Below are 27,909 nucleotides of genomic sequence, written 5' to 3' on the forward strand. Positions count from 1 at the left end.
TCCATTCGTTTGTGTTCAGTGCCAGCTTCCAGTCAACCTCCTAATCTTTTCCAAACTTCCATATTGCAGCAGACTCACACCACGCATCATCTGGTTCTTCTCCTCCACTCTTCACCTCTATCCATCGGCTGTGTTCTCCATTCCAGTCTGGCCATTATCGGCGGAAGAGTCCAGGATCTCCATTCCCCTCAGTCCTATGTTTCTGCTGCCATCTGCTCTGTGCATATCAGTGCTGTTTGTTTTGGACTATTAATGTTTGCTAGGATTTAGTTAAAGTTTAGTTAACTTTCCATTGCTCTCTGGGTCCTCTTTTACAGCATCCTAACATTACAGTCTGTCCAGCATGGACCCCTCTGAGCAACCGGATCTGATGTCAGCAGTGTCACAGAAGGGGATTCTGCTGGGTCGCCATGAGACGCAACTCTCCACCTCCAATCAGGTTTTAGAAGCCATGGCACATCAACTTGCTGATCTCAGAGCAGATGCGGCAGCTGCGGAATCAACTGCTGCTGCTACCTCCCCTCTGTCATACCTCCTCCTCCCGCCAGCCCCCTTGTTCAGCCGAGATCGTAGCCACGCCTCAACCCGCCTCCTCCCTATGACAGTGATCCTCTGGCCTGCAGACCTTTTTTATCTCAATGTTCTTTGATCTTCTCATTGCAATCGCCATAGTTTCCCACCGATTCCGCCAAGATCGCGTATATGTCATCACTCACCTCACCGGATGTGCTTGTGAGTGGGGAACAGCCTGTAGGAGGCCCAGGCAGCTTGTTGTGCAAGCTATGAGGAGTTTGCAGCTGAGATGAACAAGGTCTTCGACCAGTCTCTGTAAAGGAGGGAGGCTACACATCAGTTGTGCAATCTTCGCCAGTAGAAGTGATCAGTGTTTGATTATGCCATTGATTTTCATTCTCTTGCTGCTGCCGGGGATTGGAATGAGGGGGCGCAGTGGGACCGCTTCCTACATGGGTTAGCTGAGCGTATCAAGGATGAGATTTATGCCTTGGATCTGCTCCATCGCTTTGATCTGGTGAGTCTGGCGGTCCAAGTGAATAACAATTTGACTCTCTGCCATCGACTCCTCCACTCTCCCCACGCCCCGATATCCTGGGGGGGACACTATGTCAATTGAGTCTGCCCCTATCCGACGCACTAAATCCCCCCCCCCCCACTCTGCTGGATGGGAAGCCAACATCACTATTCTGTGTTCATCAACTCTGGGGCTGAGGGGAACTTCATTGACTCCTCCCTTGCCTTCCAGTGGGGCCTGCCCATCCTATCTCTGCCATCCCCCCAAATGGCCAGTGACCTCAGTGGGAGAACTTTGGAGAGGATTTCTCAGGTCACAGCCTCGGTGAGTCTGCTTATTTTTGGCAATCATGAGAATGAGATTGAGCTTTACCTTATCAGGTCGCCCTTTGCTCATGTAGTATTAGGGCATTCCTGGTTAGAAAAGCACAATCTTCAAGTCTGTTGGGCAGAGGGTTCCATTTCTTCATGGAGATCCTACTGCCTTGAGCATTGTCTGGGAGCTGCATCCTCTCCTGTCTTTTCCTCTCCTATGTTTCAAGTCAAACTGGCAGATCTTACTGAGGTTCCAGCCGTTTACCTGGTATGGGTGTTCAGAAAGTCCTGGGCTGCTTCTCTCCAACCACATTGCCCAAATGATTGTGCTGTGGATCTGCTGCCAGGAACTTCTCCGCCTTGGGCCGTCCTGAGCAGGAGGCCATGGATAAGTACATAGAGGAGTCTTGGGCAGTGGGGCTCATCCGCCCTTCCTCATCCTCAGTTGGCACAGGTTTCATCTTTGTGGGGAAGAAGGATGGTTCGCTGCAACCCTGCATCGATTATTGGGCACGGAATGACATCACCATTAAGAACAGGTACCCGTTTCATATACACTGTAATATATACACTGTATATATTATGGGCGCCAAACAGGAAAGAATGATATTAAACCAGTATCATTGGTAATGTATTGAGTTTAAATCTCTGAGAAACATACTGTCCTTTTCATATATATAATATATATATATATATATATATATATATATATATATATATATATATATATATATATAAATAAAAACAGTATATATTTGTGCTCATTAAATTTATACCACCAGGGGAGCCATGCTATTGTGTTTCCTAGCAAACCTTGATGGCTACATTAATAGTGGAATTAAAAATCCTTGAAAATGTATCTCTGATTTGATTTATTTTAAATAGTAGTCAGCTTTTCATCATGTTATGGCACTAATAGGCTAAGCCCTGGAAGTAATTTATTCCTAGCGATGGCTCTGCAAAGCAAATTACTGTTTTGAGATTAATACCACATTTTAAAGTTCATTAATGTGACAAAGTGTCTAAAATTGTCAAAATAAACTGTCTAAGCAGTAGGCCATTTAAATTAATGACAGCACTTGACCTGGAGGAATCATTATCATCCATTCTCTATGTTAAACAATTATCACATTATTTTCCAACATTCAGTCAGGTATCAAATTTAATGCAGGCACTGCTCATGTCCCCTTCTAATTCACTTGTTGTAATGTTAAGTGACAAAGTGTTTGTCATGTTACCTCACATTTGTTGTGTACGCACCGTGCATAGAGATGCATAATGATAAACAAGAACATTATTAGTGAAGCCCCAACAGCAACTCCAACCAGCAAAGAGAAAATGTGGAAATCTTGAAGGCAATAATAATAAAAAAAAAAATTAATAAATTAGTATTTCAAGAGACATTGATGTTATTTAGAGAATCAGCTACTGTATATTTAATGAAATAAAGCTAATTATTTCACTTTCTTTTTCTGTTTAGAAGAAAGAGTTTCCAGAGTCTACTGCATACTACAACAGGTTTTGGAGTGTGGTTTTTAACTATACCGGTTTGCATTGTAAGCAAAAATCCTTAGAAGAATCCTCTTTTAGGCTACTGTCAAACAACTCACTTTGGAGAGAAGTTTACACTTAGTGTGTGGCATGTGAGGAACATTTTAAGAGATCTGCTTTAATTTACTAAAACTCACATTAAGCCTTTGGCTTATACTTTCTCCAGTGCATCAACTACAAACAATCGAAGTGTAAAAAATATTTAAAACAGTCATTTTTATGATGGCATCTGTAAAATACCAATTAGTTTTAATGAATTATATAGTTTATCATAAGTTTAATTTCTGTATAGGTTAATGCAAAGAACTTACCTGCTGACTCTTGATGATACAGAAGCAGTTGAAACAGTTTGCTGGCAGTGCCATGAGTGTTGGTGGTGGAACACTGCAGAGTGGATGTGTGTGTGATTGAGTCATGTAGAGTGATGGAGCTCCTAAAGACTGTGCTGCTCAAGCGCTCTTCATAGATGAACGTGTTTGTGAGGTTAGTGACAGGACGTCCAGACCGATACCATTCCAGTTTATGAGAGGGATTCCCATCAACCTCACAGAAACACACATCAGTTACATCAGCTCTGTTACAGCTGGAGGAGGGCGAGATTTTGGGTGCATCTGAAAGTATTAAACAAAGAGAAACACAGAAGATGTGATAAGTACTATAATACTGATGAAGATGATTTGATGATGATGAGGATGACTGTGTTGTGAGTGAAGATGCCTTTGTACTCACACTGAATATCCAGTAAAACTGATGCATTTTGTTTGCCATGCTGGTTTTGAGCTGTGCAGTAGTACCAACCACTGTGTGCAGTGTTAGTTTCACTGAAGGTGAGATTATATCCAGTCTCAAGTTGTTCAAACTGAGATCCATTGTCTCTGTACCAGGTGTAGTTGATCACTGCTGGATTTGCATCACTGCTGCAAGTCAAAGTCACTGAACTGCCCTCCAACACAGGTAGGGATGGAATCACTGATATTTTCGTGTCTTTAGGAGTATCTGAGGAGAAAAGATAAAAGATTGATATTTGTAGCTATCCTAAATGTTAGCTGCATTTTCATATAGCCAATTTCACGTAACTCCCAGTGACTGTCAGCAGTAAATGTCAGTTACAAAGGAGGCCTAACAAATGACATTTGAGTTTTCAAAGCAGTATAAAATAATTTTAAAAGGGATTAGATCTATGCTCAACTTGCAGATCCATAAAATAAATAAATGCATAACTATTTCATTGTCAGGTACATTTTATAAAGGTATGCAGAGCCACATGTGCTGCTACCCCACAGACAGGAACAGCACAACATTTGGTAGTCTGTCCCCATAACATATATTTAGATAAATATCAACTTGAGTAATAGTAATATTATCTCTCCTTCTTTCCCTTATTACTTCACTGCAACTCTGTTGCTGAACTCAGAACAGACCTCAATAAGTAAAAGTTGTGTTTATGTATTCAGGTTTCTGATGTGAGAAATCCAACAATTTTAGAGCAAGCTTTTTAGCAGCTTAGTGTCAATAAATAAATATATTTTTTAAAATACCCTAAATGAATATTTTTTTGTTTGTTTTGTTTTTTGTTGTTGTTTGTTGTCTTTACTTTTCATAACAGGGAACAGCCATTGGTAGCACTGAACATTGTGTTAACTTATTACATGTGTCCAAGAATGAGTCACCAATCTGTATTCCTTAAAAAAAAAAAAATTGAAGGTACAATGACCATACAGTGCATCCGGAAAGTATTCACAGCGCTTCACTTTTTCCACATTTTGTTATGTTACAGCCTTATTCCAAAATTGATTAAATTCATTATTTTCCTGAAAATTCGATAAACAATACCCCATAATGACAATGTGAAAGAAGTTTGTTTGAAATCTTTGCAAATTTATAAAAAATTAAAAAAATCACATGTACATAAGTATTCACAGCCTTTGCCATGACACTCAAAATTGAGCTCAGGTGCATCCTGTTTCCACTGATCATCCTTGATGTTTCTACAACTTGATTGAAGTCCACCTGTGGTAAATTCAGTTGATTGGACATGATTTGGAAAGGCACACACCTGTCTATATAAGGTCCCACAGTTAACAGTGCATGTCAGAGCACAAACCAAGCCATGAAGTCCAAGTAATTGTCTGTAGACCTCCAAGACAGGATTGTATCGAGGCACAGATCTGGGGGAGGGTACAGAAAAATTTCTGCAGCATTGAAGGTCCCAATGAGCACAGTGGCCTCCATCATCCATAAATGGAAGAAGTTTGAAACCATCAGGACTCTTCCTAGAGCTGGCCGCCCGGCCAAACTGAGCGATCGGGGAGAAGGGCCTTAGTCAGGGAGGTGACCAAGAACCCAATGGTCACTCTGACAGAGCTCCAGCATTTCTCTGTGGAGAGAGGAGAACCTTCCAGAAGAACGTCCATCTCTGCAGCACTCCACCAATCAGGCAGGAAGCCACTCCTCAGTAAAAGGCACATGACAGCCCGCCTGGAGTTTGCCCAAAGGCACCTGAAGGACACTCAGACCATGAGAAACAAAATTCTCTGGTCTGATGAAACAAAGATTGAACTCTTTGGCCTGAATGGCAAGCATCATGTCTGGAGGAAACCAGGCACCGCTCATCACCTGGCCAATACCATCCCTACAGTGAAGCATGGTGGTGGCAGCATCATGCTGTGGGGATGTTTTTCAGCGGCAGGAACTGAGAGACTAGTCAGGATCGAGGGAAAGATGAATGCAGCAATGTACAGAGACATCCTTGATGAAAACCTGGTCCAGAGCGCTCTGGACCTCAGACTGGGGCGAAGGGTCGTTGTCCTGTTGGAAGATGAACCTAAGCACACAGCCAAGATAACAAAGGAGTGGCTACGGGACAACTCTGTGAATGTCCATGAGTGGCCCAGCAAGAGCCCAGACTTGAACCCGATTGAACATCTCTGGAGAGATCTGAAAATGGCTGTGCACCGACGCTCCCCATCCAGCCTGATGGAGCTCGAGAGGTCCTGCAAAGAAGAATGGGAGAAACTGCCCAAAAATAGGTGTGCCAAGCTTGTAGCATCATACTCAAAAAGACTTGAGGCTGTAATTGGTGCCAAAGGTGCTTCAACAAAGTATTGAGCAAAGGCTGTGAATACTATGAAAATTGTTTTCTTTTATTTTTTTTTTATAAATTTGCAAAGATTTCAAACAAACTTCTTTCACGTTGTCATTATGGGGTATTGTTTGTAGTATTTTGAGGAAAATAATGAATTTAATCCATTTTGGAATAAGGCTGTAACATAACAAAATGCGGAAAAAGTGAAGCGCTGTGAATACTTTCCGGATGCACTGTACATGCCTAACATGAGAGACAGGTCAATGGAAACCTTTCTAATAATTATTACTAATAATAATGATGTAAATCAGACTGACACTGACTTCAAGCAAAAAATAAAAAGGATAAAGAAATTAAAACGAAGGCTTACCCAGTTTATACTGTCTCTTGAACTAAAGTTACTTGTTCCCTTCATAACTTAAAACACACACAAAAAAACAAAACAAAAAAACAAGAAAGGCAATAACAAACATGAGAGAAATGACCTTCAGATGTTGATGAAACAGTATACATATTTAACAGCATTTAGTTAAATTAGGCCTAGTCAAAGCACACTGAGTACACATACATCCCAGATATCATTTTAAGTACTATAAGCCAAGATTATCAATGGGTTCCATACTTTCACAAATGTCCAAGGTTTGTTTGTTAAATTGTGTCTCAACTCCTCTAAATGCAACACGTTACCTACATATTTCAAAGGTGGGCATGGACTCCATCTTCCATTTCTGTAGTATAGATTTTTTTTTTTTTTTTTTTGCTAATAACCATACATAATGAAATAGCTTGTGACTGATATTTATCTCCTATACTTTCAGTGTCCCCCAAAATGCCCACCTTTGGATCTGGTGCCAGGTTAACTGTATACGCTTCTGAAAGAAATTCAAAAATATGTCGCCAGAAGGGCTGAATTTTTGGGCATTACCAAAAAGAGTGGAACAAAGTGCCTTCTGATATATCACATTTATTACAAGTAGAGGATACATCAGAGTAAATGCTGTGTAGTTCGGATCTTGAATAGATCCAAACTACTGTGTAGTTTAGATCTCGTGCAGCCTATGAATGACTTTGAATTTAATCACCAAATGCCTAGCATTAATAGAGCATTTGTGTATATTCTCAAGGCAATTTTCCCATGTTTTGTCTGTTAATTCCGCAACAAATTCCTTTTCCCATTCTTCCTTGATATGATCTGTATTTGTGTTCACCCTTTCTAACAACTGAGCATAAAACAAAGAGACAGCACCACGCTCAAGTGGGTTGTGTTGACTTAGGGCTTCAAGAGTTTGATGAATAGTTACATTTTCAAATCCATTAAGGTGTTTTCTCGTGAAATCTCTGATTTGTAAGTATCGGAAAAAGTCAGAGGGTAATAGTTCATATCTTTGTTTAAGTTGAGTAAATGATCCGAAGTGATTGTCAATTTATAAGTCCCTAATTAAACCCTTTTGTTTCCACTGGGAGAAAACCATTATTATTACATCTTGGGCTGTCCAGATACATGTGCGGGAGATTGAGATAGGACCTGTTTCCATATTTTAAGAGAGTTATGGATTACTACGTTCCCATTATATAACGTCATGGTTACTGGTGTAACCTCCATTCCCTGATGGAGGGAACGAGACGTTGGTGTCGATGTAGTGACACTAGGGGTCAGTCTTGGGAGCCCGAGACACCTCTGGTCTTTGATAAAAGGCCAATGAAAATTGGCGAGTGGTATTTGCATGCCACTCCCCCGAACATACGGGTATAAAAGGAGCTGGTATGCAACCACTCATTCAGGTTTTACGCTGAGGAGCCGATATAAGGTCCGGCCATTTCAGCGGGTAGTTCAGCATTGTGGCAGAAGGGACCAACGTCTCATTCCCTCCATCAGGGAATGGAGGTTACACCAGTAACCATGATGTTCCCTATCTGTCACTCACTCGATGTTGGTGTCGATGTGGTGACACTAGGGGTCCCTATACAAAACGCCACAAGGCTGAACTGTGTTACGTGAACTGGTGGTGTGTGGTGGGCAGACTTGCTGTGTGCCTCATAGCCAGCACACCAGGTCGACACATAACCTCCCCCAACACAGTCATGAGTGTCGAACGGCCCTTTTCGGGGACAAGTCGACTACCCAGAGATAGAGACAGGCTTAACCCAGTCATGGCCTCTTTCCCCTTCTCTTTTTCCACTCCCTAAAAAAGAAGGGGGATTATCCGACTGGGCCGCCAGGTCTAGTTGGGGGGTGTCCCTCCCAAGGGGAGGACACCGCGGAGACCACACCTCGTCCCAAGAGAGGGGGGGATATTTAAGTGGAAGAATACATCACATGGTCTTTCCAACCATGTGGAGAGCCTTCAAGGTAGATCCTGCCCAATGGGGGAGGAGTTACTACAACATGGAGACAGGGGCAGAGGGGCTCTGCCCAAGGAAGATGCAGTTTGCCAGCAGGGAAACGAATTAGCGGAAGATATAGATCGCATGGGGTTAGCCTTACAGGGAACCGCCACATGCGGAGCACCTATCCCAGAACCGGGCTCTTAGTTAGCGCGTGTACTGGGCCAGCAGCAAGTCTCTCCGAAAACTTGACTGCCACAGGGCTCGGAGGAAGTCAACCAGGGAACAACTTTTGTGAACACTACTGGGAATTAACAGTGCACGTCTTAAGCTCAAAAGGAGGTGGAAGGCGCTATGTGCAAGCGATACACCCGGCCGGCTATCCCGGGCTTATCCGCTTGTGTTGCGTGCCACTACCTGGGACGAAATCGGTTCCACCCGGAGGTTGTAGAACCTTGCAAAGGTGTTGGGTGTTGCCCAGCCCGCTGCTCTGCAAATGTCTGTTAGAGAGGCACGTCTGGCCAGGGCCCAAGAAGCCGCTACACCACGGGTAGAATGGGCTCGTAGCCCTACCGGGGGCGGCATGTTTTGGGCGAGATATGCCATAGTTATGGCGTCAATGAGCCAGTGGGCGATCCTCTGCTTGGAGACAGCGCTTCCTTTCCGCTGTGCACCAAAGCAGACAAAGAGCTGCTCAGAGATTCTAAAGTTCTGCGTGCGATCCAAATAGATGCGTAAAGCGTGCACCGGACACAGCAACGACAGGGCTGGGTCTGCCTCCTCCTGGGGCAGTGCTTGCAGGTTCACCACCTGGTCCCTAAAAGGAGTGGTGGGAACCTTGGGCACATAGCCCGGTCGGGGGTCTCAGGATCACGTGAGAATAGCCCGGACCGAACTCCATGCACGTTTCGCTGACAGAGAACGCTTGCAGGTCACCTACCCTCTTGATGGAAGAGAGCGCAGTCAGGAGGGCAGTCTTCAAGGAGAGTGCCTTAAGCTTGGCTGATTGCAAAGCTCAAAGGGGGCTCTCTGTAGACCCTGAAAAACTATAGAGGTCCGATGAGGGAACGAGGCGCGGCCTGGAGGGATTCAGCCTCCTGGCACCTCTTAGGAACCTGATGATCAGATCATGCTTGCCTAAGGACTTACCGTCGACTGCGTCGTGGTGTGCTGCTATGGCAGCAATGTACACCTTCAAGGTGGAAGGGGACAGCCTCCCTTCCAACCTCTCTTGCAGGAAGGAAAGCACTGATCTGACTGCGCATCTCTGGGGGTCTTCCCAACGGGAAGAACACCACTTAGCGAACAGACGCCACTTAAAAGGCATACAGGCGCCTCGTAGAGGGAGCCCTAGCCTGAGTGAACGTGTCTACCATCGCAGGTGGGAGACAGCTTAGGTCTTCCGCGTCCTGTCCAGGGGCCAGACATGGAGATTCTAGATGTCTGGGCGCGGGTGCCGGATGGTGCCCCTTCCCTGAGAAAGAAGGTCCTTCCTCAGGGGAATTTGCCCGGGGGGAGCTGTCGCGAGGAGCGTGAGGTCCGAGCACCACATCTGGGCGGGCCAGTAGGGTGCTTACCAGGATGACCTTCTCCTCGTCCTCCCTGACCTTGCACAGGGTCTGTGCAAGCAGGCTCACTGGGGGAAAAACGCATATTTGCGAATTCCAGGGGACCGGCTGTGTGCCAGCGCGTCTATGCCGAGGAAGGCCTCGGTCAGGGCGTACCAAAGTGGGCAGTGGGGAGGATTCTTGGGAGGTGAACAGGTGCGCCTGTGCCTGTCAAATCGACTCCAAATCAGCTGGACCACCTAAAGGTGGAGTCTCCACTCTCCTTTTAGGGTAACCTGTTGTGACGGCGCGTCCGCCGAAGTGTTGAGGTTGCCCGGGATGTGAGTGGCTTGCAGCGACTTGAGGTGCTGCTGACTTCATTGGAGGAGACGGCGGGTGAGTTGTGACATACAGCGGGAGCGCAGACCGCCTTGACGGTTGACATATGCTACTGCTGCCATGCTGTCTGTCCGAACTAGCACGTGCTTGCCCTGGATCAACGGCCGGAACCTCTGCAGGGCGAGCAGAATTGCCAGTAACTCGAGGCAGTTGATGTGCCAACGCAGCCGCGGACCCGTCCAGAGGCCGGCGGCTGCGTGCCCATTGCCAACAGCGCCCCAGCCCGTTTTGGAGGTGTCTGTCGTGACCACGACGCGCCTGGAGACCAGAGCTCGTAGAAACGAGAGGTCGGTCCAAGGGCTGAAAAGACGGTGACAGACCGACGTAATGGCCACGCGGTGTGTCCCGTGGCGCCATGCCTGTCTCGGGACTCGAGTCTGGAGCCAGTGCTGAAGTGGCCTCATATGCTTCAACCCGAGCGGGGTGGCCACCGCCGAGGATGCCATATGCCCCAGGAGCCTCTGAAAAAGTTTCAGTGGAACCGCTGTTTTCTGTTTGAACGCCTTCAAACAGGCCAGCACCGACTGGGCACGCTCGTTCGCAAGGGACAGGTTCTATCGCGTCCTTCCGTAGGAGGGTTGCGATCTCCGCGCAAGGTAGCAGCGTTTTCGTCTTTCACCAAGGTGAAGTGGACACCGCTGAACCTGGGCGGATGCCCGGCGAAGTGAATCGCGCAGCCGAGTCGGACGGTCCGGACCAGCCCTCGTGATGGACTGGAAGGCGCAAGCCATTCGTCCAAGTTCCGCGCAAGGGGGACCAAAGGGACAACGTCATCAGATGTACCGGCAGGTGGGGCCTCGCGGCAGGGCGGAGCTCGAGTTGCCACACCACGTCGTGGCCGTGCTGAGTCCGAGGACATCGAAGCACTTACCTGGCTCCTTGTGACCACCCCCGGAACAGCCTGGGACGGGGGAAGAAGAGGCCTGTCCTCGTGACCCGTGGAGACTGTCACATCGGGGGCGGATTTGTGCCACAGCTGGGCGCTCAGGGCGGGAGACCGCCGCTGGAGCGCCAACCTACCAAATGGAGTGGTGGATGGTGGTCGTGATGCCAGCCGTACACACCGGATACGTGACCCAGGGAACAAGGAAACCACTCTTGCTGAGCTCTTGAGTACTGCAGCCACTTGGGCATGCAGCACAATTAAATGCAAAAGGTAACAAAAAGATGAAGATCTGCTTACCAGCTCCAGAGCAGCGGGTTTCGTTGTCCCTGGGTCGCCCGTCTCAAGGGCGCTTTGAAGCCTTTCACAGGTTCTGGGTGGCTGCGAGACGGGTGGCGTCTGCTTCCTGCGGTGGGCTCCACGCCGGGGCCAGGCCGAAGGGGCGGGCTGCGGCGGAGCCGGTGCAGTCACCGCAGGGGGACGCCCTTGGCGATGAGTAGATGGGGTGCGGGATCTTGAGCCGCGCCGGGGCAGGATATGATGGCTAGCATCCATCTACTGCTCTACCATCGAGAACTGCTGGGCAAAGTCCTCGACGGTGTCACCGAATAGGCCTGCCTGGGAAATGGGGCAGCAAGGAACCGTGTCTTGTCGGCCTCACCCATCTCGACCAGATTGAGCCAAAGGTGGCGCTCCTGGACCACTGGAGGCATTGCTGTGATGTGGCATGGAGCAGGCTGAGGCGTTGCTGTGACGTGGCATGGAGCAGGCTGAGGCGTTGCTGTGACGTGGCACTCTGGCTCGGCGGCGGCCATGTCGTGGACCTCTGGCTCGACGGCGGCCATGTCGTGGACCTCTGGCTCGGCGGCGGCCATGTCGTGGATCTCTGGCTCGGTGGCGGCCATGACGTGGAACTCTGGCTCGGCGGCGGCCATGACGTGGAACTCTGGCTCGGCATCCGCCTCCCCCACAGTGAACGGGGAACCAATGAACCGTAGGGCAAGGTCGATATATTGAGCCAGGCTGAGGGAACTGCGACCACCAGGCATCAAAAAAGAAATGGACTCATTCAGTCCAAATCTAAAACAGTCTTTGAGGGCAACCTCATTAAAGTCCACCTGGCTGGCTAGATCGCAGAAGTCCTCAACATAGTCCTCCAGGGGACGATTCCCCTGACATAGGCGCAGAAGTAAAACTGCTGGGTTCATGGTGGGTCAAGTATTCTGTAACGTATGCTGGCTGCTGACAATGATGACAATGACGAAGATGACGTGAGGATTAAGAACCCAAGTGCAGTTTATTTATAAACATGATAACCAATAACCCTGACTACAAAACAAAAACATGAATATGGACTAAACTAGACTAGACTTGACTATGGCTTGACTTGACTATGGCTTGACTTGACTATGGCTTGACTTGACTACAGCGTACCAAACACATACCATAACATTCAATACTTGACAACTAGACAATGAAAACATGAGGGCTTAAATACAAGACATGGGAGAACATAAACCAATGAGCAAACAGAACTGATAACAAGCTAATTAAACAATAAACCAATGAAAACATGACACATGAACATGGAGGGAAAACAGAAATCACATGGCAAGGGAACAGGAACTAAACTTTTCAAAATAAAAGACATGAATCAACAAAATACACCTGACAGTATCAATATTATTATTAATTAGCAGTAAGAGGCATTCATTCACCTTTATCCCAGTTTATTGCGAACCCAGAAAATATGTTAACTGTTTTGAGAATGTTTAAAAGAGGTGGAATAGATGTTTCTGGTTTTGCTTTGTACAAAAGTATATAATGTGCATATAAATATATGTTTGGGTTTGCCGTTAATTATAATGGGGGCAACTTCCGCATTCTGCCTTGTGCTTGTGGCCAATGGTTCCACAGCTAGTGCAAACAGATAAGGGGAGAGGGAGCAACTTTGTCGTGTACCTCTGTATATTGTAAAAGGAGCTGGCAATGTCTGGGACCGAAGCCCCTGGTTTATCATGTATAATACTGATCTATTGAATAAAGTTTACCCCAAATCCAAACTTTTTAATAGTTGTAAATATATATGGCCATTCAATTTGATCAAATGCTTGTTGTGCATCTAATGAGATCAAACATGCTTCTGTTTTGTGTGTCCTACAGATTATATTAAAAAGGCGTCTCAGATTTGAGTGAATGTGACTATTTAGCATAAATCCAGTCTGATCTTGGTTTATGATTGAACATATATGCTCCTTAAGTCTATTAGCTACTATCTTACTTACAGTTTTGGTTTCTATTGGAATAAGAGAGATTGGGCGATATGAAGACATTTCCATTCTGTCTCGTCCTGGTTTTGGTATTAAAGCTATATTAGCTTTGTACATTGTTGGGGGGAATCTAGATTGAGAAACTGAATGATTAATCATACAGAGAATCATGAGGGCAAGCGTCTACCAGAATGCTTTATAAAATTCAGCACTAAAGCCATCTGGGCCTGCATATTTGTTATTAGGGAGATGAGTGATAACGTCATTAATCTCTTCCAGAGTAATTTTAGCTTCTAGCATTTCGATTGCCTCTTCACTTATTCAGGGGAGATCTGTGTTAAATAAGAATTTATTAATTGCATTAGTGTCTATATTTCCTTTTGACTTGTACACATCTTTAAAGAAGTCAGTGAAGCATTTATTTATCTCCTTGGGATTGGTTAAGACATCGCATCTTTTTGTTAGAATCTTATGAACGGCCTGGGATGCTTGTGCCTGTTTAAGATGCCAAGTTAGTAATTTATGGAGTGTCTCGCCTAGCTCAAAATGCCATTGTTTAATCTGGTAAAGCAGTTTGGTTATTTTTCTAGAGAGAATAGAATTGTATTTGCTTCTTAGTGTCAGAAATCTTTTTAAGAGTGGTTGGAGAATATTTAGATCTATAAGCTGTCTCTAGTTTAGTAATTAAATTATCTATGTCATTTAATCTCTTTTTATCTTCCTTATTTCTCCTTATTTTAAATGAAATTATGTCCCCTCTAAAAACAGCTTTCATTGATTCCCATAAAACTGAGTCTGTGATATTGCCAATATCATTTTCAGACAGGAAATATGTAAAATGTTCTGCTATATACTTACAGAAATTAGTGTCATTCGATAGTGAATTATCAAATCTCCAGTTGTACGTACCATTTTCCAGCTTCAGTTTTAGATCCAGTGATAGTAGGGCATGATCAGATATTAATCCATTATGATATTGAGTGGACCTGACTGTTTGCAGCAGTTTGGAGTCTATAACAAAAAGATTAATTCTGGAGTCTGATTTATGCACTGCTGAGTCAAAAGAGTACTCACGATCAGTTGGATTCAAACATGCCAGACGTCCACCAAACTGAGATTTTTTAAATAATTTTGTATCACAACTGCTGATTTACTTCTCGTGGTTCGACTAGGTTGTGCATCTTTTGTTGGATCAATGACACAATTATAGTCATTCCCTATAATTACATTTGATAGAGTAGGATCAGGTATCTTGTCTAACACTTTTTCAAAAAATGATGGCTCATCGTAATTTGGCCCTGTCACGGTTCCGGCATGTGTACCGGCTCTAACTTTTGTTTGTTTTTCTCTCCCTCATGTCTCACAGGTGGAGCCAGCACATGTGATCAGCATTTCCATGGGAACGCTGATCGATCTCAGGGAGAAGCTGATCACGGTGATGAGTTACATGCCCGCTTCCACCTGCTTTCCTCTAATTGCTTATTCCTTGTGTTTCCCCTCCTTCTTTGCCAGTTTGTGTTCGCTGTTACTGTTCACATGTTCGCTGTCATGTTCACTGTTTGCTGTCTAAAGTTTCTCTCTTGTGAAGTTGGAGCATGCTCATGTATCTGTTGGTTGCCTGTCTATAGAGGTGCGGTTACCTGCCTGCTTGCGTTCACTCTCGCCAGTTGGTGCCCAGTACTGTGGAAGAGGATTCCTCGACTTCTGCCCGTATCTCTGGAGATTTGTCTGGGCTTTGCTTGCACCACACCAAGCTTCTATGGACTCTCATCGGAGTGCTCCAGACTTCCACTATGCACACACTCGTCTTATGTACACCCATTCCTTCCAGCAGCTTATTGGATCAGCCGTCTGTTGCCGGCGTTGGAAACGCCTATCTGTGATTCTCTTGTAACCAGCGGCTTGTTGGATCAGCCGTCTGTGGCCGGCATTGGAAATGCCAATCTGTGACTCTCTCTCGTAACCAGCAGCTTGTTGGATCAGCCATCTGTGGCCGGCATTAGAAACATCTATCTGTGACTCTCTCGCTACCAGCGGCTTGTTGGATCAGCCGTCTGCAGCCAGCGTTGCAAACACCATACAGTTTCTCCACATTCTCTGTCAATAAAAACTACTCATTTGTCAGCTTTTGGGTCCTTTTTCTTCCCCCAACCCCAAACCGTGACAGGCACATACAAGTTCACCAAAGTGATGGGAACTGAATTTATTTCCCCACAAATTATTAAATATCTGCCATTTTTGTCGGATATACTGTAGTTTGTTTATGAATGAATGGAACATGTTTTTTTCACAATAATCGTGACATCCCTTGATTTGGTGGAAAAGTTTGACTGGTATATTTGAGCTGCCCACACCGATTTAAGAAGAGCTCTTGCTGCTTATTTAACGTGAGTCTCCGGTAGAAATATAATTTCACCATGCAATTTATTAAGATGCTATTAAGACACTTTACGTCTCTTCACTGGATTATTCATACACCGCACATTCCAACTCAGAAGTCTTATTGTGCCATCTCCGTGTGCTTGACCCACTTTATGCATGTCTAAATATATGTGCAAAGGTGAAAATATTCATTGACATCCGATTACAATTTGAATGAACTGAGCTTTTCAACAGAACCATAGCTACAGTATGCATTCCCTTACCTCTCTCTTCTCCTTAAGAACAAATTCCTGAATATAAAGACTCACGGTCAAAACACTTCCCTCCCCCCTCCCTTTCTAAACAGACAAATAAGTGAAAAACTTCGGTACACTCACCACCCATGCAACGTAATCTTCCATATCCCATCGTTGAAAACCAACGTCCCAATCTCCTCCAATTAAACGAGAATGAAGAACTAACATTTATTTCTAAGGTTGGTTTACTGAAAAATAATTGCACACCTTTTAACATTCGTCAACCAATCAGAACCAAGCATTCAACAGCCCTGTGGTATAATATTAAGTAATACATATACATTAATGATAATTTTCTTTCTACAGTATCGTAAACACCAAATAATACCATAATCAATATAACACCAAAATACCCACACGCTGTCCAGTTGGCAACTGTTTTCCAGCACTCATGTACGGCATGTGCGCACTTGCAAGATGAACGCTCATGACACACGATTGCAGCTGTGTGTCTGGTCTACATTCCTGTCTTATATATTAAATATTAGGAACTTTACATTTACATTGACATTTAGTCATTTAGCAGATTCTTTTATTCAAAGCGACTTACAAAATGAGGAACATAAGCAGTTTGTCATACAAAAGTCGACAATATTCGCAGTATCACACTACTAAGTTCTAATCCTACCTGAGGTAGTACAGATGTTAGAGCAGAAGAAAGACACAGAAAGTGTTTTTTTTATAAATATAGATCCATCCAGATGCAGTTAAAAGCATGCAATTTCTTATCTTCGAGCAAATCTAAAGCCTAGACAAACATTAGTGAGACCTTTTAGTTTTAGCTTCAGTAACATTTAAAGATTTACTATACATAATTGACATCTTACAGACTGTCCAATCAGCTCTGTCTTTGGTCACAATTAACTTTTATTGTATGTGAATGAAAGTGAGAGATTGACAATGAATGGTGAATGGTGATCAGACAGTGACAGAGCAGTTTTGACATAAATAATATGCTAAATATCTCCTTTAGAGTTCCATATAAGAAAGAAAGTCAAACAGATTTGTAAAGAAATAAGGGTCTGTAAATGAAAACTATTGAAATAATTTTCATGTTTGAGTGAATTATCCCTTTAATGTCATGTGATCTGTATTTTCCACTGGCTCTGTCCTCTTAGAAATGTGTGACAGAAACTGCTACAGAAAACACTGTGTCGAAATGTGTCACACCAAACTGATCATGTCAGTGTGGATTTACCATACACAGAGTTCAAGTTTGTGAATATTTACACGACACTAGTTTTGCATTATTTTACGGAATATGCTTGGTCTAAGATTTAATAAAGTCTTTTTTTTTTTTTTTTTTTTTTTTTTTGTATTAATAGTCATGATTGTATAGTAAAAATACATAAAAATAAAGTGGTATTACTAAATGTACACTTAGGCACTAATGAAAGTTTCAAAACAGTAGTCGGAATTTTGTATATGTAATAGTTAATAACTATATTGTGAGAGATCAGTTAATTCCAGAATGTTGTTTGCTATAAAATGCTGCTGAATGTGAATAAAGCAAACGAGCATGTCAAATAGACTGTTAATACTCACACTGAATTTTGAGAAACACTGATGAGTTTTGAGAGCCATGTTTGTTCTGAGCTACACAGTTGTACAAGCCTGTGTGTTTTGACTTTAACTTCTTGAAGATGAGAGTTTCTCCAGTCTGTCTGGTCAGGTGCTTCAACTTTCCTTCATTTTCTCTGTACCAGGTGTAGTTGATCACTGCTGGATTTGCTTCACTGCTGCAGGTCAGATTCACTGAACTGCCCTCCAACACAGAGTCAGGGGGAAACACAGACACTGATGTGTTTTTAGGAGAATCTGAGGGAGAAAACAATTCAGGCAATTACAATCAAAACATGAACAAGTCGAAACTGATCTGAAGCCTTGTCTGTTCTTACACTGAACATGCAGCTTTAGGGACTCCTGTGCTGTTTTATTGTTGTCCTGTAGCTGGTAGGTGACAGTGCAGGTGAAAGTGACTGTGTGTTGAAGGTGAGTAGCAGTGAAGTTGAGATGAGAGATGAGTTCAGTTTGATTCTGCTGCTCCTGTAGACTGAGGGGGAGTCTGTGAGTGGAGCTCCATGTGAGAGTTGCTGGAGGAGAGGAGCAGAGAGTCTCAGCAAAGCAGTACAGACTCACAGAGCTCCCCTCCAACACCTCCTGATGACTCTGCACCTCCATCTGATCCACATACAACTTCACTGTGGGTTTATCAGGAGATTCTGAAACATACAGAGATATGGGGTTATTTGAATGACACCTGAAAAAGAAAAGGTAGAAACATGATAGAAAGCATATGATTTTAGAGGTGAGAGTGCATGATAGCACGCTGTTTTGTACGTTTCTGAATATAAAAGTATAAACTACATCTTTCATATCATTAGGAAAATGATGATAAAAACATAATGGAAAATCTTTCTAAGACTAAGTAAAATGACAATGATTGTATGACAAATACTTCTAAACTTTTCTAAACATTCATTTAGCATGTTACATTTATTAGTTAATCAAGACAGAAGTCACTCACCAATGACATTTATAGTGACATAGCCTGTTGTGTAGGTATATTTCAGTCCACCATTACCCTCAATCCTGAAGTAATATTTTCCACTGTGATTTGAACTAATGTCAGTAAAGATTGTGGTGCAGTTCTTCTCTTGTAATTTTCCAGTTATTTCCCCTCTAAAGTGTTTTTCACCAGGATTTCTGGAGTCAAACACTGTATTATCATTAGGTTCATCTTTAAGCCACAGTCCTGCAGCACTCTGGGTGAGGTCTTGGTAATAGTCTTTCTTAATGTCAAATGCACACTTTATGGTCACACAGGATCCACTCAGAGCTTCAATCTTGTCTGGCAGACTGATGTGCCAATCACTACACAAAACACCTACAACACACAACACAAACATGTGAAGAAGGATTTAAAAATAATTTTTAAAACACATTCTAACAGAATATTGTTGTCATAAACACACATTTTGGTTGAACACTGATTTGCTCACTCAACTACTATTATGTCTATCCCAGTAAGAAAAAATTATAACATTTACTAAGTAAAACAGTAAGAATAAAAGCAAGTGAAAAAAGTTTTACAACAACACTGCTCTGTTTTGAATTATATTTGAGGGAGAGAAGTTTGAAAACATAATACACGTGGCTAGAAATGTTGTATGAATGGAAAGACACACTCAAACCTTTCAACAGAAAACTGAGAAAAATTGTTTTCTCTACTGTCCAAATGTCCATCCTTTCATGAAGATCGCCCTATAGGTAAAACAAATAAAATATATATATATTTTTTTAATTGGATCAATTTAGGCAGTGGGTAAATTGGATTATCTCCTGAATCTACTCTCCAAAGAACTGTTTACATTTTTTGTTTTTTATACTCTATTTTGGAAGGGATCGTCTGTGATTGAGATAACCACTTGGGGAAATTTTTAAATGCCAAAAACTGTTTATTGCATGTCAGATATTTTGTGTCAAAGTTGTCAAAGCAGGGTTGTCCATGTTTTAAAATATATTACATAAAAACAATTATGTAAATGATTTGGGTAAATCTAATTAACTGTAAATATTAACTAAACAAGGCCCATTCTTTCCATAATGGTGGCTGTGAAGCCCAACCCTTAAAACTTGTCATTGCCCTCAAATTTGTATGATTACATTCACATACATGTTTCATCACTTAATCAGAATCTTGCACCACTTACAAACATTATAATACCCCTAATTTTTACATTTTAGAAGTTGGTTTATAAATACAGAATAATTAATACCATACTCCAAAGGATTTGGAATGGGATTCACAAAATTTCATAGTAATTGAATAACAAAATTATTTGTATCAATTATTTGTAATTTAGCAAAACAGTTTTGTTTGAAAAGCAAATTGTTAAATTTTCCTCAGGTCATCTAACTTACCCCGTGACTAACAGGAAATACCAGCACTATACAAATGCTTAGAAGTAATGGACACAAAATGAGGACCATTGACTGGGATTGCAAGATACAAACTCAGTTTTTGGAAACAAACTCCTGTTTGGAGAATTTGCAGGTTTATATGTTAATGTCAGTATTGAGTCAGAATCTGTTATCGTTTGGCACAGTTTGGTTCACTGGTCCCCAAGCAATGTTCCACACAATTTGACTTATTCATATTTCTAACTTGATTACATTATAAATACCTTGTTTACACTGAAAAATGAATGTAACAGAATAACTGGTCAATTTGATGAATCCATTAGCTTTAACACAAAAACTTCAAATAAAATTGTTTGATGATTAATATGATAGTAGTATATCATAGAAAATTTGAGGGAGAAAGTGAATCAGAGAGAAAATAAAACTGACCTTCCTGAGAGCAGAGTGTTGTAAACTTCTGTTTAGATCCCAAGTTCTCAGCTGCACTCACGTTGATTTGAGACTGAGAGAAACTACCATACTATGTCAGAATCTGTAACATACTCTACTGACTGACATCAGATGTACAACTTCCCTTTTTAAACACAGCAGACCAGCACTTCCTGTATAATCATGAATTCCTTGCACAGACAGAGACTTGATTTAGTGTGTCCAAAAGATGTCAAACCCTGTAGTGCTGCTTATGCATTTGAAACTGTACCCTGAACTGAACACATTTACAGTTTGTAGTTATTTCCTTTTAAACTGCATGTAAACAGCAAAGTTTAAAACAATTGTTTTAGTGCATTGGATAATTGACAGATGAGTGGATGGTACTTTGCTGCTATCCAGGATGTATCAGGATGGATTAGCATTTACACCTCAAATGTAATGTGGTCATGTGCTGTTTTGACCCCCTCTATCAAATAACAAAACATTTCGTACAATGTTTACACCTGTATTTAGTGCTATTCATTTGTGATCGGATCACCTGAAATGCATCTTAATACCGGTTGTATTAAGCACCCCCTTTTTAGTGAGATCATTCAAGGGGCTGGTGACATCAGAAAAATTAGGCACAAACCTTCTGTAATAGCCAGCCAGCCCCATAACCTGTCTCACCTCCTTGGGATGTGGGCAGGCTGCTATTGCTGCGGTCTTATCAATTTGGAGTCGTACCTGCCATGACCCAAGTTGAAGCCCAGATACCGTACTTCCACCCTTCCAATTGTGCACTTTTTCGGGTTTGCTGTGAGCCCTGTGTTGGGCCTCATGTATTCAGATAGAAGACAAAGGCAGGCCTAACAGTCAAAAACATTCCTCAAGCCCCCTCCTTCTAAGTCGTAAATCTTACTGATAAAAATCGCGCCAAAATCAAACAAAGGGAGTCCAAAACAGACTACAGATCCATGAAGCCTTGCCCTCTAAAGGATCGAGCTCTCAACTCCTATTGGATGAGGCACACAACAGAACGTCCCTCAAACATGACATCATCAGGACTTCAAATAATTCTGAAATGCTTCCAAAGTGGCTTCCAGCGACTTTGTTCACCGAATACGGACGTAGCTTTTTGCTGCTCTCCGGTGCAGCCTCGTGGCATAAGGAAGTAATGTCCGACTTGAAACTGTAGCCATACAATCTCCATCTCGCTGGACGAGTTGAGATTACTCTGTGTTCAACCGAACACTAACGGATCCGAAGGAGACCGCCGAGCAATTCGCATCTTCATCCGTTTGCCTACAGAAGTGAAGAGATTAAAGATTTCTCTTCCATCTTCAATCAAGTCGACATTTCTGAGTTCTCCACCAGCCCTCCGAGAATCAACAGCCGTACCGCCCACCGACAGCGCGAGAAAACGGCCCCCCGTCATCACCCGAGCCTCAAGGAACCGGGTCAGAGTTAAAGGACGGAGGAAAACACATTCTACCTGTGTCCTCATGCGATTCAAGCAAGAGGTTTACGTCTGGGCAGAGATAGAATATTATAGTGTGTTATTCTTGTGTTTCAAAGTTTTTTTTGCTTGTACAGTTTACGGACCGCCATGTCCGCTAATTATTAATACTCAGGGTATTAATTATCACGAATTTGTTTTGCTGTATTGTGGTCCAACCAAATTGGACTGTTGTGCATTTTCGCCATTGCGGGTGAGACAGCAACTGAGTTCATCCATTAAAGAGTCAAATAACAAGAGACTTTTACGAGCCCCGCTCGTAAAACCGCATCTCTGAGTGATGAACACGGCTGTTTTATCTCCAGCTATCATGAAATCAGCTTTAGGGCTGTCACTTAATAATCTCTCTCTCTCTCTCTCTCTCTCTCTCTCTCTCTCACTAACCACACTGACACACACACACACTGTCACACACACACCTTGTGTTATAGAATTATTTTTATTTCCATATCTAATCATATCACTGTTTAGTTTGTAGTTGTGCGTCAGAAGTTTATTGACTGCATTGTATTAATTATTAATTGATATTACTGCATAAATAAACTTTGTTATATTACAAAGAGAAGTGTTTTGGTTTGTTTTGCATACGCCTGTGTCATGCTGACGGGATGTCAGTGCTCGGATTCAAACCTTCATTCATTGTTTTTTTCCCGAAAATCGATATTCTTCGGATGTCGATTTTCCTAAGAAAACAATCTAATATTGAGACTGTTTTAATATTCAGTTATTAGTCCCTGATTTCAGGGTGGTGCCCCGTCAATGTTAATCCTTATTAATATTCTATTGATTTTTGATAATTGATAATTATCTTTGATTGAATTTGAATGATCAATAAGATAGTGTTAATTTTAATGTTTCATCGACGTTAACAATTAACGATTATCTTTGATAACTGTTGATTTAAAGGATTAAAAAAAAGCTAACATTCATTCTCATCAAAGTTCTATTGATTTTAATAATTAATAATTATCTTTGATAACTATTAATTATTGCTAATAACCAAACTTGCTCCTAAACGTAGCGCACTACATTTACTGGAGCCCCATATGAGGTTTTAATGAGTTAGATCCAATTAATTAATTTAAATATTGATTAATAACTACAGAAATAATTATCAATTATTTCTGATAGTAACACTGATCTAAACAACCAGTAAAGCCCTACACCTGCCCACCTCAGCGACCTCAAGACGGCTCTCAGATGCAGCATATGCCTCTGCCAATCATTACTGTATATAATGATGTCATCTAAATAGGCGATCGAGCAATTCATCAATTCGGGGCATTGGGTACGCATCAAATTTAAACACTGCATTGACTTTCCGGTAATCAACACAGAACCGGACTGACCCATCACTCTTATGTACAAGAACAACTGGGCTGGCCAAATCGCTGTGTGATTCTTCTATTACCTCCATTTTGAGAATCGCCTCTAATTCGTCCCCATCACCTTTTTCTTGTGCTTGGGTACGTGGTATGGATGACTATGCATAACCACTCCCGGTGGGGTCTCGATATGGTGTTGTATGAGGTTAGTACGACCAGGAAGAGGAGCGAACACGTCTGCAAATTCTTCTTGCAGCCTGGCCACCTCCGTGAGCTGGGACGTTGAGAGGTGGTCTCCACAAGGGACCGGGGTGAATGGATTGACTTTGAACTTCACCTCCGGCCCGAGCTCCGCCCTCTCCAGAACTACCATCGCCATGGACACGGGGACTACCTCTCTCCATAATTTAAAGAGGTTGAGGTGGTAAATTTGATGAGCTCCGCCTCTATCCATTCGTTTAACCTCATAATTGAGGTCCCCGTCTCACCGTGCGACCTCAAAGGGTCCTTGCCATTTGGCGAGTAATTTAGCTTGATGTGGGGAGCAATACAAGTACTTTGTCTTCCGGTGCAAATTTCCATAGCTGGGCACCCCTATTATAGAACCGGCTTTGTTTCTCTTGAGTTTGGAGCAAATTTTGTTGTGACAACTGACCCATTAGATGGTGCAGTGTTCGTTCCTGTCCCAAGTGACCCACCATTGGATTATGGTGAGCTGCCTGGAAAAGTGTTTCCTGAAGGCTCCTCGGGACTAATAACTGGGTTGTATTTTTGTGGGTCTGAGTGTCCTGCATCACTCGATACAACCGGTCCCTAATAATTGAAAAGTATGGATATGTGAGGGCGATGTCAGGCTGGAGCTGCTGGCCATCAATTACTCTCACTTGGTCAAAGGTGTGCCTAAGGGTTTCCTCACGTGACTGCTCTAGAGGGAAGTCCCCCTCTGGGAATTCCCTAAGGGTGGGAATGCTGGAGGATTCCCCTCCTGCGTCATTCTGACGCTGAGCAGACATGGACGGCCCCGACTCCACCTCCCCAGCATCACGTCACACATCACACACCGTGTTCTCGCTTTGCAGGACCCATCCACACACAGTCCTGTACGTCCCTGCTCAACTGGGGGCATACTGTGGCGTCTCAGCTCCCCATAACTCCAACAGACTGGCCCAGGCTTCCCGGCTGCACCCGTGGCGGAGGACACATCAACCTGGGAAGAACGACAGAGAGGGGTAGGGGAGGGAGCCAGCGGGGTGCCGGTTTGGATGGCACCACTCCCTGTTTCAGGGGAGTGGGTATAGGGCAAGAGGGAGGAGAGGAAGGGGCAAGAGGAGGAGGAAGAGAAGCAAGAGGGAGAGGAAGAGAGAGAGAACTGGACTGCAGCTCGCCGGCTTCCGGGTAGGCTGCCATGTGGTCTTTGGCCAGCTGGGCGATGTCATCCACTGATGTGGGGCGATGGCATTGGACCCACTCCGCGGTTCCTCAGGGCAGACAAACGGTTAGTTGCTCCAGCACCATCAGGTCGATAACTTCCTCCACACTGCGCCCTTCCTCAGCCAGCACCCATCTTCAGCAGGCATCACAGAGCTGCTGGGCAAACATGAACGGGTGGCCGGCGTTGCTCAGGGTGAGGGAGCGGAATCACTGGCGATGTTGTTCGGGGCTATGGCCAACCCGTTGCAGGACAGTGACCTTCACCGTAGTCCAGGCGGTACTCAGCTCCAAGGCCTGTCAATCCTCGGCCTGGGCTTGGAGGAGCTCCTGGAAATGTTGCTCCTGGGCAAGGATGGCTTGATGATAGGTCTCCTGGGTGCTGGTCAGGGCACAGATGACTTCATCCAGCGGTGAGGTGTCCATAGCGGGCCGTCTTCTTCTTTTTTCCCGGGTTTTGGCACCAGTGTAGAGGGGTTAGAGTAGGAAGGACATGGGAGTCGGTTTCACAGTCCACTTGAGTCAACTTTTAATGCAGTTATCTTCAGCTTCACAACAAAGTATTGGCTTTTCAGCTTCACAACAAAATATTGGCTTTTCAGCTCCACAACAAGGTATTGGCTTTTCAGTTTCACAACAAGGTATTGGCTTTTCAGCTTCACAGCAAAGTCTTTAGTACACTCGTAGCGACTCTGGTCTCTCTCTCCGGTCTGTTGCTCTGGTGGCCTTTTATAGCCCGTCTCTGTCATCACTGAAACGAGACACAAGTGTTTAGAATCAACAATCACCAGGTGATGGCCCTTACCGCTTCCTCTCTTCCCAATGACAGACACAACCAGGTCCTGCGCCACAGCCCCCTCTTTTCAAAACACTGACCCTTAAAAGACAGTTTTAATCAGAGATGGAGCAAGAAACCATCTCAATGTCACAGGAAAGAAAAACTATGTTAAAGCTGAAGTATGTAATTTCTTCACAACTTGCACAACCAAACGAACTTGCAAAAGCAAACAGTCAGATAGTCCGGCTCCCAAATAACTCTATTGGTTGAGTAAAGTTGTTGGGACGGGTCTAAGCAGGTCACTCAAAACCAGCAGAGCAATTTTCAAAGTTCAACAAATACATAATGGTTACAGTTTTCGAGAAACTATGAATGGGTTACTTATAGCTGTCTCTGCATATTAAGCTGTAATAGGAGAAATTATTTTAACAGGAAAAGTTATATACTTCAGCTTTAACATCATGCAATTTGATGTCAGCAAACACAAACAGTTATGCAGAAATTGTACAGGAACAAGGATGATAATTTTCAATTTTGCAAAATATATAGATATACAGTATGTATATTAAAAGAGATGATAAAGAAAGGGCACAGCATCTGTTTTCTAGCAATACCACACAAGTGTGTTCTGCTTTCTTCCCCCCTAATTGTAGCATTTTTTGTGGCACATTTATAAGTCAGTTTTCCTGAACAGAAATGTGATTGTCTGTCAGGGGATTACAGATTTTCAGAGGGTTTATTAGTGTGAATGAACAATGTGTGGCTCCTTGAACCTAGTCCTCTTTAAAGAACCAAACTCATACCCCTTTAAGTGGAACACAAAGTGGACGAGTACAGGTTTCTGTCTTCAAAAAAACATTTAATTGATCTTCAGCATCAATTAAACATCTATTATATACGGTGTTGGGTAAGTTACTCTAAAAAAGTAATTAATTACTAACTACTAATTACATCTTCTACAGTGTAATTAGATTACTCTACTAATTACTCTGCCTTTAAAGTAATTGCATTACTTATTACTAATTACTTTCTAAAACCCTTATCAGCCTCGATCAGATGAAAAATATAAGGATAGACATGAAATTGTTCTTTTAATTCTTTCCAATAAATCATATAAAATCAAATAAATTATTCATGAACTGGCCAAAGAATTTAAGGGTGCTGCATTAAATTAGAAAACATAAATTTTAACACGTTAAATTTCGATTTTAAATTCACTATTGTTTTATATAGAATTGTTCTATAGTCTATAAAGTATTTAAATTACTGAAAAATTAAGAGTAATCCCTTACTTTACTTTTTCAATGAAAAAGTAATTTAATTACAGTAATTAATTACTTAGTAATGCATTACACCCAACACTGATTATATATTACATTATAAGTAATATTATGAATATGCAATATCATATTATTACATATTACATGTTGTTTTATCCATTAAAAGAGAAAAGTAATTCAGCACAACTAAATGCTTTGTATTTTATATAATAAATAGGCTTACTAAATAGGTGTACGGTAACCTGTCAGAAATGGGAAAGTCAAGTAAGCCCAGAGTGCTTTGTATTCACAATGCATGTTATTAGCGACCTGAACCACAGGCTGCAAGCAAACCGTACTCAGACCACCCCTCAAAATGGCCAGTTCGGTTCGCTTTAAAGGGGTCTGAGATCGTTTAGTGATCACATATGGGTCAAAAATCCCACTAATAATGCTCAGACTCCTGAAATGAGGCAAGTGTGAAAACACTGTGTCAAAAGCATGAAAACGCATGAAGTACGTGACCAATCTCCACCATTTTTGATGATTAGTTCCTTAAAAGTGGCACTTTATCAGCATTTGTGGTTCAGATGTGTTGCATAAGAGCATTCAACACAATAAGAGCTGTGACATTTAGCAGTACTAAGTGACTAATACAAGAATCCAAGGCACTTTAAACATTTTTAAAAGCATTTATTTAGTTTATAGTATCATTATTATTAGAAACCAAAGGGTGAATTATTTATGAAAAAAAGAACCATTCAAAATGAGAAGAAGAGAGTTCCTATACCAAAAGAGTGAACATGAAGAAATTGCTTGTGTTATATATATATATATATATATATAAAGCTTATTAACGGACAGTAGTTCATAAAATGACACAAAATTCATAACAGATTAACTATAATATGTCTAATGCTGTTCCAAATAAAAGTTTGGTAAAAGCTTGTTTATTGAGTCCTGTCAATCGCATGTCAAGGATATATAAGCTGCTTCACTCTCTGCACTTCCCCATCTCCAACTTTATTTCTTAACACCATTTATCATTGGTAAATTACCTGTCTATGTATATTTCTTGCTTTTATCACATAGTCCAGGGGAATCGTAGAGCTTGAGTACCTCCGTTATAAACAGCACACCAATTCCATTTACAGTATATGGTCTAGGATAACTGTATATGAAC

At 42.7% G+C, this 27,909-nt stretch overlaps 1 protein-coding gene across 1 annotated transcript in view; it reads right to left on the reverse strand.

The window, feature by feature from the left end:
* LOC127434920 (uncharacterized) overlaps positions 1-27,909 on the reverse strand; it is a 75,842-nt gene that overhangs the window by 3,173 nt on the left and 44,760 nt on the right. Inside the window, exons 28-36 of the mRNA XM_051687978.1 lie at positions 25,325-25,440; positions 19,277-19,346; positions 18,610-18,969; positions 17,981-18,304; positions 17,630-17,900; positions 14,314-14,546; positions 3,625-3,891; positions 3,207-3,506; positions 2,605-2,692 (exon numbers count right to left, since the gene is read on the reverse strand). Coding sequence (XP_051543938.1) covers positions 2,605-2,692; positions 3,207-3,506; positions 3,625-3,891; positions 14,314-14,546; positions 17,630-17,900; positions 17,981-18,304; positions 18,610-18,969; positions 19,277-19,346; positions 25,325-25,440 — 2,029 coding nt within the window. The remainder of the gene's footprint in view (positions 1-2,604; positions 2,693-3,206; positions 3,507-3,624; positions 3,892-14,313; positions 14,547-17,629; positions 17,901-17,980; positions 18,305-18,609; positions 18,970-19,276; positions 19,347-25,324; positions 25,441-27,909) is intronic.

Source organism: Myxocyprinus asiaticus, chromosome 45, assembly GCF_019703515.2.
Source record: "Myxocyprinus asiaticus isolate MX2 ecotype Aquarium Trade chromosome 45, UBuf_Myxa_2, whole genome shotgun sequence".
In the NCBI taxonomy this organism is placed as follows: Eukaryota; Metazoa; Chordata; class Actinopteri; order Cypriniformes; family Catostomidae; genus Myxocyprinus; species Myxocyprinus asiaticus.